The 15,184-nt window shown below is 39.9% G+C and overlaps 1 protein-coding gene across 1 annotated transcript in view; it reads left to right on the top strand.

Moving 5' to 3' along the window:
• Girdin (protein girdin) overlaps nucleotides 1–15,184 on the top strand; it is an 818,609-nt gene that overhangs the window by 711,833 nt on the left and 91,592 nt on the right. Inside the window, exons 27-29 of the mRNA XM_080282575.1 lie at nucleotides 135–280; nucleotides 4,007–4,099; nucleotides 14,658–14,684. Of these exons, the coding sequence (XP_080138701.1) occupies nucleotides 135–280; nucleotides 4,007–4,099; nucleotides 14,658–14,684 (266 nt within the window). The remainder of the gene's footprint in view (nucleotides 1–134; nucleotides 281–4,006; nucleotides 4,100–14,657; nucleotides 14,685–15,184) is intronic.

The raw sequence follows: 15,184 nt of genomic DNA, 5'->3' as shown, positions 1-15,184 counted from the left end.
TTCTTATTACTCTTCTTTCCACTTCAGCTGCCTCTACTTTTGAGTGACAAGCCTAATGGTTTCCCTTAACCTAGGAAAGCTCATACAGTGACAGGTAATAGCCATTCTTCTAAGCAAATTACTTAACCTTTCAGGTTCTCCAGACACTAAACTTGACCTTGGAGGAGGACCGTCGCTCACTTATGTCCCAGGTTTCACTTCTTCTCACCCAGTACCATGACCTCCTAACACAGACCCTTGAGGACAAGCAACACTTCCATCAGGAGGAAAAGAACTTTACGTAAGGATAAATTCTAGTTTATTTTGAAGGGGTTTGTATTTTTTTCTTTCTTTAAAGTTGGCTTAGTTAGATAATTCACATGATTCACTTGGCTGCACATTCTGTTCACCTTTGTCCATTTTCTCACACTGTCATATTGGGTTTTCATTATTATCTATAACATTTCACCTCCATTAGCTAAACATGAAAACTTAATACAATATGAACATTTTGTAAAATAAATGTATATTTACAATGCACTTCAAATTCAGTTTGTGGAGACCTCATGTAAAGTTTTTGTAGTGAAGAAGTTAGTCAAGGCGATATCCAACCCTTCAAGTAAAAAAAAAAAAAAAAAAAAATACTCAGAAGCAAAGTAAAGTTTTTTGGTGATAGCAAGAACAAAGCACAAATTATGTAATTCAGCTAAAGGAGACAATGGACAGGTGCTTGCATGCATTGATTTTCAGTTAAACAGTTAATGATTCTAACAAAAATAGGTGTTTTACACTCCTGCCATTATTGAGATGGGGAACATTGGCAAGAGAAAGCGACATATCAAGATTTATAGGAGAATATAGTTAACTCTTAATTATCTGGTGTAATTTAGCCAACCCCCATGCCGGGTATAGCAAAACGCTGGATATTGCATAGTTCCCCCAATCAGCAATCCATTCAGCATCAAGCTGGAAAATGTGTGACTGTCCATCCTGGCCCTATTTCCTAAAAACTTTCCTACAATATTACCCATGGGTAAAAGATTAAAATTAATCATAAAATGCAATACACAATTGATACAGTACATATAGTACAGTAATACACTATATAATGTACAGTAGAGTCGTGATTTAAGACCAAATGAAACAACGATCATACAATAACATGTGCATTTGATTTCTCCCATGATTATGGCATCTGGCAATAGATAGATAGATAGAAATATATAGTAGTACAGTAATACCACTCAACTGTGCGAGAGAAACTGTGGGAAATGGGTGTTTTGGTATTGGATTTCCAGATACAACTCGTATGTTATGCTTTTGTCGGTCACTGATTGGTTTCCTCTACTCAATCCGACCCACATGACCCCCATACCACCTGGCACAGCCTGCATAGCCCTGCTGCCTACCTCAGTGTTGTGTGAATGGTCGCTGTGATGAGAAGTTTATTTGCTTATTTCCTTGCTCCTTGTTTCCTCTCAGAACTGAGCATGTGGTTCCAAACTAACTTTAGTTATGCCTAAGCACCCTGAAAGTGCTGTGAACACAAGAAAAGCATTTATTCTAAATGAAAATGTAAAATTGTTGGATGAAGGACGCAAGTCAAGAGTGAGAGCAGTGGAAATGAGTTATTTAAGAGGAGCCTGTGGAGTCACATGGAGAGACAGGCTGACGAATGAGGATATAAAGGAGCGTTGTGGTGTGGATGTGGATGAGATAGGAAGTGTTATGAGGAACACACTGAGGTTGTTTGGCCACGTGGAGAGGATGGAGGGTGAAAGACAGACGAAGAGAGTGTATGTGAGTGAGGTGGAGGGGGGAAGAGGGAGGGGGAGGCCGAGGATGAGATGGAGGGATGGGGTGGAGAGGTATATGAGAGAGGGGGGTGTGAGTTGGGAGCAGGGCATTGAAATGGCGGAGGACAGGACGACGTGGAGGCGATTTGTTTGTGGCCACCCCAAACGGGATTGAGGCGTCTGGCAATAGATAGATAGTTAGAAGTAACGTGTAGTGTTGGAGCTTAAATGCAAACAATCAGACAGATAAAATGAGTTGGGATGTTTACGATGTGGATAGTGTTCTTTGTTGGAAAAAGAAGTTAATGATGAAGGAGCAATAAAATTCATGTATTCGCCTTTAGTGCAACGAGTGTGAAAAAAAGAAGTAAAAAAAAGCTTTGTGCTCGATCTTTGTTATGAACTGACAGTCTTTGGTTAAGTAAATTCGGATCTTATGATACGTGAAGACACTACGTCTTGACATGAATAGTTAAGTAAGATAACTGTGTGAGTTCATTTCTTGTGAATTATACTGTCATACAAATTATACTGCTTGGCTGACTTGTTTATTTATCACGATTACTGCATTCATGCTTATCTGAGAGGCAAGATATGCAATCACTTCATGCAGACAACTTCTTTATAGAATTTTTTTCCTTTATTGTTGATGACTAATGGCTTTCAAAAAGTTTCTTACTGCATTTTCTCTTTTTTTTTTTTAATGAGTACCGAAAGTGATTCGTGATGAAATATGCGCGATGCTGGGCAGCCATCATGCATGTGTTGTTTAGGTCAAGTTTTTGCTTGATTTCTAATGAGGACTTTCAAGAGGCTTAGTGGCAATCATTGGTGATTAAAATTTTTATGGGGAATATTAGGGGGCAAAACTAATCAGTTAGATTAGGCTAGAATGCAGTAGCTAAGCACTGATGCGTCCAGTCAGTGAGGTCGTATGTAAACGCACTGTCTTTGGTGTCAGACGTATTTGTTGTAATCTATCGTTAAATATATTTTTAACGAAAAATATGAGGCTGCTAGAACCAACCCCCCTATTTTACATGTAAATATATGTCACATTTTAGCGTGAAATCGATCTTGCACGAGGTTCTGCATAACCTATCTCACATTGTATGAAGACTGTACTGTAATCATAAACCTACTGTACTCACCTAGTGTTGACATCGATGGAGGGTAGATACACACAGATATGTCATCACTATACAGCAGTCAGAGCACTAGGACACAGAGCACTGAGGGGCCACATGGTTAATCACAGCATTACAGTAACAAGTGAGGCATGGGAGGCCACAGACTGAGTTACAGCACTAGGGTTTAGCCATCGTGTGGGTCACAAGAGCAGAGCACACAGATACATCCTCACTGTATGGTGTCCATGGGAGAGACCGAGAGAGTGACAGTAGGCTCAGCATGCAGGGTGGGCCACTGTCACAACACATTATGATGGACTGGCACATTGCAAGGGTCTGCCCGTGCGTTGATTGGGTCCTGTGTCTGAGTCAAACAGTTGATTGCTTCCCATTTCTGAGCTGAATATTGCATAATTTTGCTGGATATTGTTTCAGTTGAGCCAAGCAAAAAGCACCAGATATTGTGATGACAGATGATTGAGAGTTTACTGTATATATCTCTAAAATCCATTGAAAGGAAGCAAGAGAGAGAGAAAGAAGGGGGTACAGTTAATGAAAAGACTACATGTATGGTTGATAAAAAGTGTTGATGCACACTTCACATGAAATAATCTGATACCACAATAGCTACTGAAAAATCCCATATGATTCTGTCCCACATCAGTAAACCTGGTTTTATGAAGAAGCCATATACTGTATATCACTTGCTTAAAATTTATTTGTCATTATTGTTGTCATGTGCACATTCATTTGATAATAGATTAATCTCCTCAGAACATCACACGCTATACTGATCACTTAAGACATCAGTGGACCTCTCCTTTACATTTTTTTGAATACCTACTTATATGGTTGAAAGATACATGTGATCAGTTTATAATGACATATATAAAGAGTTTGGCTAACAGGGGCAGTATGGTAACTTGCATGTGTTGCACAAAGTTTGATTATTTTCTGTTTATCAACCATAGAAACTGTCAGTAAAGTAAAAAAAAAATCCAACTCATAACTAATTCTTTGTTGCACTTTTTCAGATGTTATTTAACAGTACTGTATAAGTTGTCTGTATACTATAGTTCAGCACAGTTCTGCACATTTCAGTGACAAATTGAACAATCTTCGTCGTGGGAAGGAGAAACTTGAAGAAAAGATCATGGAGCAGTACCGCCGCATGGACAACTCACCATCCAAGAAGTAAGGCTGTTATTGCCATGACTGAAAGAATTATAAAATAGAAAATGATTATTTTAGGCTCCTTTAACATACTGTCAACTAATAAAATTGTCTGGCATTAGCTGGAAGAAAATACAGGTATTCCTAAGTACTGACGGAGTTACATTACAGACATTGCAGCAAATGTAGAAAATCCATTGATAAATAGCACAACCCCCAAGAGTCAATGCATCTGCAGTTTAACCATGTGGTTGTCTGTCAGCCCTCTGCTGTGGCATTAGAGTATTGCCAGATGATGTAATCTACTGACGGATCTTTTCTACACATAATAAGTGACAGATAGGTGGTGTTTTCCTCTTCAGCAAAGAGGGTATGTTTTCACCCCTGTTTATTTCTTTGTTAGTTTGTCAGTTAGCAGGATTGCCCAAAAACGAAAAGAGAGATTTGGACCAAATTTGGTGGTAGATAGCCAATGTCTCAGGGGACAGTCAGTTAACTTTTGGGACCAATCCGGATTGTATTACAGATTCTGGATCTCTCTCTTTTTTTTTTTTTTTTTTTTTTTTTTTTTTCCCCCCCCCAAACACTTATCAGTGATGAGAAAGCCTAATCCATTATGAAGGTTTGGAAATTACATTGCCCTTGTCAGAGAGATGCACTCCACTGAGTGCCCTTCTGGTTCACTTATGGTTTTTAATTATGTGTTTGTGTGGGAGTCTGTAGCAGATATAATGTAAAAGTGGTGTCAGCATAGTATACAGTTCTTTTGTCTTGGTGCTGTGGACCAATGAAGTCAGCTAACTTTGATCTGGACCAAATTCACTAGTCCAAATACAGTAGACTTCCCAGAACCTATATCTACATGTGTATTATCCATATCACATCAATCTTGGGGAGGCGGTGGCTCAATCGGTAGAGAGGTGGCCTGCGGTCCTACCGGACCCAGGTTCAAATCCCTGCTGGGGCAGGGAACAGTTTAAGGATTTGAATTTCATACAAAGCAGACTTTACCAATCTACCAGAAGACCCACCGACACGTCGTAAAAATACCCCCGCTAGTATCAATACACCAGTCCTGTATGAGACAGCCCTAGCATGTATTCAATATGGACGGTGGGTGTTAGCGCCGAAGTGGTGACATGTAAAGGTGTATGGTGTGTAGGAGGACCACTGGGAGCAGGCTGTGAAGCCTATGCCCTGAGTTGAGAAAAAAAAAAAAAAAAAATCAGTCACCCTTAGTTAACATTAGGCAGAGGACAGAGAGGAGATGTAATTCTTTTCTCGTTGCTACTACCACAGACGAAAAGTAAACAAGATGCTGGTATCTGATCAAGATTGGTGAGTGTTCACGTACAGTACAGTATTATATTTTTTGTTCATATTTTATAATCATGTTTTGTATTAATTTATTGTGCTTTTGTAGGCTAGGATAATTTTGAGGGCAATTGTGCCATTTATTGGGGGTTGGGGGGCTTCTTGGGGTTAGTACTGCATTATTTGTAAATTCCACATATTCCTATAGACCGGCTCTATTAGTACAGGTATTTGAAAGTTTACTGTATTTTCAGTGTAACTTGACTTCTGATAATTAATATTTCCTCATCTCAGAAATATACATGTACATTTTCTGCAGCAGATACTGTATTAAATACTGAATTATGGTTTATTCAGAACAGAGACAAAATCAAACTCCTTGAAACACTGAGCCTACCTGTACACTTACAGGGTAATGACTATAAGTTACCATTATTAGACATGAGGTCTAGTTGCATACCTATATTATAGGGACCAAACGTATCAGAACAGTGAACCACATTCACGAGGCTGAACTCATTACGGAATGAATCACCTTAAACAAATGTCATTGCTGCCAGCCTCACCAAGTACTGATACATGTTGCACTTTTTTTTCTTCTTCTTGCACAAATGTTTGCAAATCAGTCCTTACTACTGTACTATTAGAAGATGCAGAGTTCTTGATTTTCATTAGTTTAGCACCTTTTCCCTACATTTCCCTAGGCTTAAAGCAAATAGAAGCACTGTCAGCTGGCATGTCATGAGGAACTCTTGTTGATTATATGCATGTCGTGCCCTTTCCCTATGCTTCTCGGATGTCCTAGAAGGCTGCCTGACGGTGCAAATGGCAGAAATGGGAATTTACAGGGTCATCATGAATAACCAAACTGCAAATGTTGAACCCATGAATTGAGGGATCACTCAATTGTACCAGAGTTGTCTTGACTGTGAGAGGATTAATGATAACTATTAAAATTCTCAAGCTCCTGCAACTCCTTCTATGTTGAATAGAGTTGTTTGGCTTTTACTAATGTAAGCTGAAATAGAACACAAGAACTGTCCTCACCGTGAGTATTGAATACAGTGTAGAAGCTGTAGGATGGTGTTAGAACCCACATTAACACATAGGTGTGAGACATCAATAAGGCACGAGTTTGAAAAGTCTGAAGTTGTCAGTGGGGTCACCCATCATCCACTCACTCAGTGCAGTGATACTTTCCTCCAGGGTGACTCTGCATTGAGTGACAAGCTACATGATTTCTTGTAAGCCAGGAAATAATTTAATACGATGGGTGGTAACCATATAACCATCCAATACATATTCCTTATGTGTCAACAAGTGGGTTAGTGGAGGGTTAGCGCCTCTCCTCGGAAAAAACAAACTAAAAAGACAAATAAAATGCCTCAGACCAGGACTGGCCAACAGTTGACGACCAAGGACCGAACAAAGTACATGGTTTGGATTTCAACATGGAATGGTAGGGATGTGAATGAGGAGGTGAAAGAAAGAAAGAGAGAGAGAGATTGTCCAGGTGTTTAAGGATGTTTAAGTAGACATATGTGAACTGACTGAGAGTAAATGGAGAGGGGAGAATGTGAAAGAGTGGGAGTATGGATTGGGTATATGTGCAGTAGGTGGGAATGAGAGGACAAAGAAGGATGTATGTATTGTTGTGTGCAGGAGATGGAAGGAGAACATAAGAGAGTATGGATCAATTGGTTTAGGGATTGTGTGATTAAGATTGAAGATTGGAATACAAGCATGGGTGATTATGTGTGTATATGCACCAACGGAAGACCATAAAAGTACAGGGAGTCCCAGATAAATGAAAGGGTTAGGTACCTTTAAAATCTTTCGTATATTGATTTTTCGTATATTGAAGCATTTTTCCCCATAAGAAACTTAAGAAAATGAGCAGATGCATTCCAGGAGCTCCCCAAAATCTGTCAACTAACTACTCTATACTGTACTAGGCTGGTTGTGAGCTCGTAAATCTACAGTAGAAATGTTAATAAAAGCTAAATGAACTTTAAGCAGTTGTTTATTTATCAAATTACTGAGTAAAAAATAGAAAACAGTACTGTACAGTATATACAGGTGAGGCCTGATCTCACACGCCCTGGCCTTCCTCGTGCCTTTTGATAATTTCGAGCTTGCACTCCAGTGTCAGGGTTCGGTGTTGCTTCTTTTGAGAGGCTCCACAGATGATGAAGGTGAAGGACACTTGGGTGGCATGATGCAAGATGCAAAAGATGCGAAAGATTCTCAGAGTACAGAAGGCATGCATAACACAGCTGGGGAGCAGGAGCAGACTGGGACGAAGTGGAGGTACTGTAGTTGCTTGCATCGCCATAAACTATAGTGGCGCTGCGGTTGGTCGCACGCCAAATTTGAAGCATTTTCTCGTAGCGCTTTTCGTACCATCGAAGTATATGCCTTATAAAGGAATTTGTCCTATAATTTTCACTTTTGTACGTTTGAATTTTCATATATTGGGGCTTTGTTTATCGGGGACCCCCTGTAGTATGAAAGAAGAGCTCTGAGCAGATGTGGAAGCATGCATAGAAAACCTCGAGATGAGTGAGAGAGTGTTTTTGATTGGAGATATGAATGCAAGAGTAGGGAATGGAAATTTGGAAGGAGTAGTTGGTGAAAAGGGTGTGCTTGCAGAAGTGGATGAGAATGGTAGTGCTCTAGAGGACATTCATGCAGCGAGGGGGTTGGTGATACCAATACCCTCCTTAGACATAAAATGATCCACAGGTATACGTGGCAAGTGATGAGAAGGGTGGGTGTTGAACTGAATGAACGGAAGGCAATAATTGATTATGTGTGTGTGGATGAGAGAATGAGATGGTATGTACTGATGTAAGAGCATACAGAGGTTGAGGGAGTGGACTTTCTGACCACCATTTGGTGGTGGTGAAAGTCAAGGTACATATGTGATGGATGAATAGAAGGAGAGTGGGGCAGGAGGACATAGTCTATAGAGTTCATACAAAGAGGGTAGAAAGATTGCAGGATGATGTAAAAAAGGCAAAATATAAGAGAGAAGTGGAGGAGCATTTGGGTAAATATGATTTGGAGCAGATGGAGAAGGTGGAAGGTGTGTGTAAGATATTCACAGAAGAAATAGGTGCAGCGTACGAGGTGGTGTGTGGGATGAAGAGAAGACGAAAGAGGGTGCACAGCAGAACAGGATGTTGGAATGAAGAAGTGAAACATGCTGTGGTGCAAAAGAAGAAAGCATATAGTGAGTGGTTGGGAAGCAGAGACATGGAGAAAGTTGAGAGACAGAATAGAGAGTTATACGTAGAGAGGAAGAGAGAGGTGAAAAGACTAGCAAGAGAGAGTAAGACGAGAGTGGATGAGGAATTTGGAAGGAATTTGAGTGTAAAGTCGAGAGAATGTATGAAATTGTTCTGGAATGAGACAAGAAGAGTTAGACAGGGTAATAAAGAAGGTAGTAGGGGAGTGAAAGATAAAAAAGGTAGATTGATAGTGGAAAAGGGAGAAAAAGTAAGCAGATGGAGAGAACACTTCAAGGAATTGTTAAACATAAAGTATGAAAGTGATGTGAGTATAAGTAGATGGGAAACGGCTGGAAGAAGGAGGGAGAAGAGAGAGGAGGAAGAGATCAGTAGAATGGAAGTAGTGGAAGCAGTGAAGAAAATCAAAATGGGGAAAGCCCCAAGAATTGATGGAGTGTGTGGTGAAATGTTGAAGCACGGGGGAGACATATATAGTAGTAGAATGGATACGGAAGATGTACAGATTGGCCTGGGATGAAGGTAGAGTCCCAGAAGTTTGGAAGTCAGGTATAATTATTCCCCTGTACAACTTATATCTATCTATCTATTGCCAGATGCCTCAATCCTGTAAGGGGTGGCTACAAACAAATCGCCTCCAAGTCACCCTGTCCAATGCCATTTCACTGCCCTGCTCCCAGCTCACACCCCCTTTTCTCATACACCTCTCCATTCCATTCCTTCATCTCATCCTTGGCCTCCACCTCCCTCTCCCCGCTCTCCGCCTCACTCGCATACACTTTCCTTGTCAATCTCTTACTCTTCATCCTCTCCATATGACCAAACTACCTCATTGTATTTCTCCTAACACTTTCTATCACATCCACATCCACACAGTGCTCCTTCACTTCCTCATTTGTCAGTCTGTCTGTCCACATAACTCCACATGCTTCTCTCAAATAACTCATTTTCACTGCTCTCACTCGACTTGTGTCCTTCCAACAATGTCCAAACTTCACTTCAATACGTTAGGGTTGATATGACAATATTGTCATGCAGTAACTTTTTTACGTCCATGTTCACTTCCCTGTTCCTTATCATTGCTTCCAAAGAACCAGCAACCTTTCTTCCCTGTTGTACCCTTTCAAGTACTTCCACCCTTTAAACTTCCATCCTTAATCATTACACTACCCAAGTACTTAAACACACTCCCATTTCCTCCTCATCCAGCCTCACTGTACATTGAGTGGCGTCATTTCTCTCGAAGGCCATAACTTTATTCTTCCCTACATTCACCTTTAGATTCCATTTCTTACACACTTTCCCAAACTCATTCGCCAAGCCTTGCAGTTCCCCTTCCTCTTCACTTAACAATAGAGTATCATCACCAAACAACAGTACAGGGAGTTTCCAAGTACTGCCCTCACTTATTAGGGTCACTTCATAACTTGTACCTCTTTTATAACCCCGTCCATATACAGATTGAACAAGCATGTGGACATGACACATCCGTGTTTCAATCCAACATGCAAATAGAAAAATTCACTCAGTTCACATTCCACATGCACTGCAGCCATAGCCCCCCTCATATATACTTCTTAAGGCATTCAACAACTTCCCATTTACTCCATGTATTCTTAATACTTTCCAAGGCAGCGCGGTAAGTCAGGGATAGAGTGTCGGGCTCATGATCATGATGTTGCGAGTTCGCGCCCCGCTCAGGGCTGCCGTGCCGGGAGTGGTAGCGTGCTCCTCTAACCTAGCGGGGCTATATGGCCATAGCTACCTAGTTTGGGGATTAAATCCCTTAATACTTTCCAAATTCCTTGTCTATCCACCCCGTCATATGCTTTCTCCAAATCCATGAAGGCCACCACATACAACTTCTTTCCCTCCTCTAGAAACTTTTCAACTAAAGATCTAAGAATGAATACTGTATCTGATCTACACAAACTCTTCCCTTCCTAAAACCTCTCTGTTCTTCTCCAACTAATTCCTCTGTTATTTCCCTAACTCTGTCAGTAAGCATCCTACCATATACTTCTCGTGTTACACTAAGAAGACAAATGTCCATGTGATTACCACACACTTCTTTTTCCCCTTTTCCTTTTGTACAGTGGAATAATCATACCTGACTTCCAGTCCTCTGGGACTCTACGTTCCTCCCAGGTCAGTCTGAACTTTTTCCATATCCATTCTACTACTATCTCTTCCCCATGCTTTAGCATTTCACCACACACTCCATCAATTCCCGGTGCTCTCCCCACTTTGACTTTCTTATTACATCCACTACTTCCATCCTACTGTACAAAGGGAAAGGAGAAAAAGAAGTGTGTGGTAAACATCAGGGCATTTGTATTCTTAGTGTAATAGAAAAAGTTTATGGTAGGATACTTATTGGCACAAAATAACAGAGGAATTAGTTGGAGAAGAACAAGGAGGTTTTAGGAAGGGAAGATGTTGTGTGGATCCAATATTCATCCTAAGGTCTTCTGTGGAAAAGTTTCTAGAGAAGGGAAAGAAGTTGCATGCAGCCTTCATGGATTTGGAGAAAGCATATAACAGAGTGGATAGACAAGGATTGTGGAAAATATTAAGAATATCCTGTATATGGAGTAAATGGGAAGATGTTGAATGCCATGAAGAGTATGTACAAGGGTTCTAAGGCTGCAGTGTGTGTGGATGGTGGCGTGAGTGAATTTTTCTGTCCGAATGTTGGATTGAAACAGGGATGTGTCGTGTCTCCATAGTTGTTCAGTCAGTTTATGGATGGGGTCATAAAAGAGGTACAAGGTAGGGCAGTGGATATTGGCATGGCCCAATTGAGAGAGGGGAGCATTTGGAAACTACCTGTTCTGTTGTTTGCAGATGATACTGTTTTATTAAGTGAGGATGAAGGGGAAATGCAAGGCTTGGTGTATAAGTTTGGGAGTGTGTATTAGGAACGGAATTTAAAGGTGAATGTAGGGATGAATAAGTTGTGCACTTCAAGAGAAGGCAAGTCACTGAGTGCACAGTGAGGTTGGATGATGAGGAAATGGAAAATGTGTGTGCATATAAGTACTTGGGTAGTGTGATGAGTAAGGATGGAAGTTTTGAGGATGAGGTGTTTGAAAGAGTACAACAGGGAAGAAAGGTTGCTGGTTCTTTGAAAGCAGTCTTTCTTCTGTGTTTCCTTCTGCTCTCTTTCCTAAACCACCCAGAGATAAAAAATGAACTCCATACAGGAATAAACATTATAAATATAAAAATGAGGGAAGACCTTCATAATTATGATATTTTTAAGTACATACTGTATATTATGTACTGAATTTGTTCATTTTACATATTTCTTGTGTTGCACAAGCTTTTCAGCAACATATGAGGTGTTCTCATGGTGTATTTATGGATGTAAAACCTTCCCTTCCCTTCACACTAATTCCCTCGTGCCAGGTGCTAATCGCAAGTTGTATCTAATTTTAGACACTGCGGTTCGGCCTGTGCACACAAAGGAAGACCCGTATCTGGTTAGAGTGTAAAAATATCGTCTCTTGCCTTTCACTGGATACAAACTAACTACCTAGACAACAGGAAAAACACGATACATTACATGCATAGATACAATAAATGTAAAAAAATGTGAAAAAAAAATTATATTTTTCAAAATGAAATTTTCCATAGATTTTGTATGTAATACACATATATTGTCATTTCAAACCATTTCATCACCACTGAAATTTTTGGGGGAGGTGTTAAAGTATGGATATCTCTTGGTGCGATATTTTTTCTGTCCTCTATTTAATTTTCATGGGCTTGTATGCAGTCATTCGGAGAAATTTTTTATGCTTCGCTGTGAAGCACAGGATAGGTCTGGGAAGCTAAAAATTGCATTGTGAGGTGTGCAAGACATTTCTCTTCAGTTTGGCAAGAAAAAAGAAATGATTTTCAGGCTTGTGGGTTGTGACAAATTCCACTGGCTTGGCCATGGTGGGGTTAAAGAAGTTTACACACTAATGAGTGTATGTATGGATGGTATGGTCAGATAAAAATGGTTATGTTTAGAGCAGTGAAAAAATTAGATTTAAGAGGTGGTTGAACATGGATGTGGAAGATCAAGAAAAAGTTGGCTTGGATAGTATGGTGAGTAAGATTGAGAAAGTAAGGAATGGAATAGCTGAGAATTTTACAAGACCTACAAGGATAAAAGCACCAGTCCTGGATGAGATAGTCTTGTTATACCATCAGTATAGAGAGTTCGGTATTAATGCTCAGCTGGTAACACATGAAAGGTGAGACACCATTTATTGGTGCTTGGAGAATTGATCAAGCCAAATAATTTCCTGTACACCAGGAAATAATTTACCATGCTGGGTGGTAACCATATAACCAAATTATGGCTTCTGGTGGTTTAGTGGGTAATTACGGCACTTCAGTCGGATTGAGCATGCGTAGGTTTATATCCAAGGGGTGGTTGGGGTTTATTGCTCATGTATTGCCACACATGGATGAGTAAGGCTGGTCACTCTCATCTTAAATGTCAGGACCAACTTGCCAAGCCCCAGGCTGCTACGCTCCTCATGGGGCTACATAGGATTGGATGATGGATGGATGGGTGGATGGAGAATTGATGAACCTCAGGGAATGACCTGCCTGGTCTGTGTCTGAATTTGGGTACATGAATATGCACATATAAAATATAGCAAACTTAACAGCATTAAGTAAAAAATTCAGCATCTTAAACATGAAAATTATAGAGCCATGAAACCAGATGTCATCTTGGCCAAAGTAAAAAAGATACTCCATTTCCCAGTAAAACATAGTAGTGGACAAAAGCAGAACAAAAGCTGGGTAAAAGTTAGATAACCAAGAGCAGATTCTGGCAGAGGCAAGTGATCAGTATGCCCTAGAACCCCCCAAAAGGTGACTAGAAACTAACCACCCAGAATACAGTGGAAATGACATTCATCAAAGTCACCAATTTTTGCTCAAAACATGAAAAATATGAGTTTAAACAAATCAAGGAACAGAAGCTAATGGCCAATATACAAAAAAAATAACAAAAATAAAAATAGGCAGGAATTGGTGGCAGCACAAATAATAGTGAATTCAGTGGTGCTGTAATATGAGTGTATAAACCAACAGGTGCAATGTAAAAGAAAGTCGTCACCTTTCCAACAGTACCCAGAGATATATTGTCTTTAATGAAGTTGGGAGGGGTCAGTGGAAGATGTGAAAGCTCTCATAAATTTTGGAGGCTGTTTATTTTGTTTTCCTGGACAGTTGGATATGCTACATCTCAAACCAGTAGTGGACTGAGATGCACCCTCTCCCTCCTACATTGCTCGATGATGGCTGCAAGTAACATTATTCCACTTCTTTTAATGGTGCCAGAACTGACAAAGTGAGAAAGTGATATGCAGTACTCAGTCTGCTTGAGAAATACAATACTGTATTCATTTTCCGCGTTTTGCAAGTTAATGTTTTAGACTGTACAGTAACTTATGACTTTGTACATGAGGCTGTGATCAGAAAAGAAAATACGTTAGGTTTTGAACTGTTAGCTAACCTCATTAGTATGGTACAGTGATTCATGCTTCTAAGCCCTTCTCTCCCCCATCTCCCTTGTAAGTGTGCTTTTTATGATGGTGGAAATTCTCACTCATTCGAATTTCAGTCATGATTGAAACTGGCAGATATTCAGATCTTTATTGGAAAAAGAAAAAATATTGTGCACCATAATGTATTACTGTACACAGGCATCCTTACAATAGCTGGACCTGAATCCACCACTTAACATATTGTCCTGATGATATCCTTGCTTATGCAGTAGACATGCCGGTACTCTTCTTGGGTATAGGTAAAGATATAAGTGGTAAATACCTGCTTTATAAACTGCTGACACTCTTTCTTGCACAGTTAAATACATGCTTGATACAGATGCCTTTCTTAGCCAAAAGCAAGCAGTGCTTTAGCTTATACCAATTAGAATTGCTAGAATTCCTGAATATGAAACAAGTTGGTATACCTGTCTAAGAATTACTGTATTCTTCTGCTAGGTTGTCACCGGGCTGCGTACCATACTCGTAAGTAAAGGCATTGGGGACCACCCTTCATTAATACTACCTATACATGCTGCCATACAGTCGGTAACAGTATTCTCAGTACTTTCACAGCTGAATGTTTTTGTAATGTAGATTACACGTCTGTAAGCGTATCTTGCATGAGTATGCGTAGTAAATTTAGTAGTGCACAGTACTGTAGGCTGTGTTACCTTGATGATACAATGCGGTCTCTGGAAAAGTGTTAACTGAATTTCTGTTCCTGCACTGCAGTTACAGTGTTGACTTATTGGCAACATGGATGCAGATAGAGTAATAGATGCTTCCATCTTCGCTTTGCAAGGATTATTTATGTAATGATGCTTGCCTTTTGTGATTTTCTTCTTTTATTAAAGCTTGTTGATACAGAGTACAGTACAAAAGTCATTTGTGTTTGTTATCAAATGTAATGATGCTTGCTTTTTGTGATTTTCTTCTTTTGTTAAAGCTTGTTGATACAGAGTACAGTACAAAAGAGTCATGTG

Source organism: Coenobita brevimanus, chromosome 94 (assembly GCF_032717465.1).
Source record: "Coenobita brevimanus isolate Jiangsu-jjx chromosome 94, ASM3271746v2, whole genome shotgun sequence".
NCBI lineage: Eukaryota > Metazoa > Arthropoda > Malacostraca > Decapoda > Coenobitidae > Coenobita > Coenobita brevimanus.
Note: the sequence above shows the minus strand (reverse complement) of the source record. Positions and strands in the feature narration are given on the sequence as shown.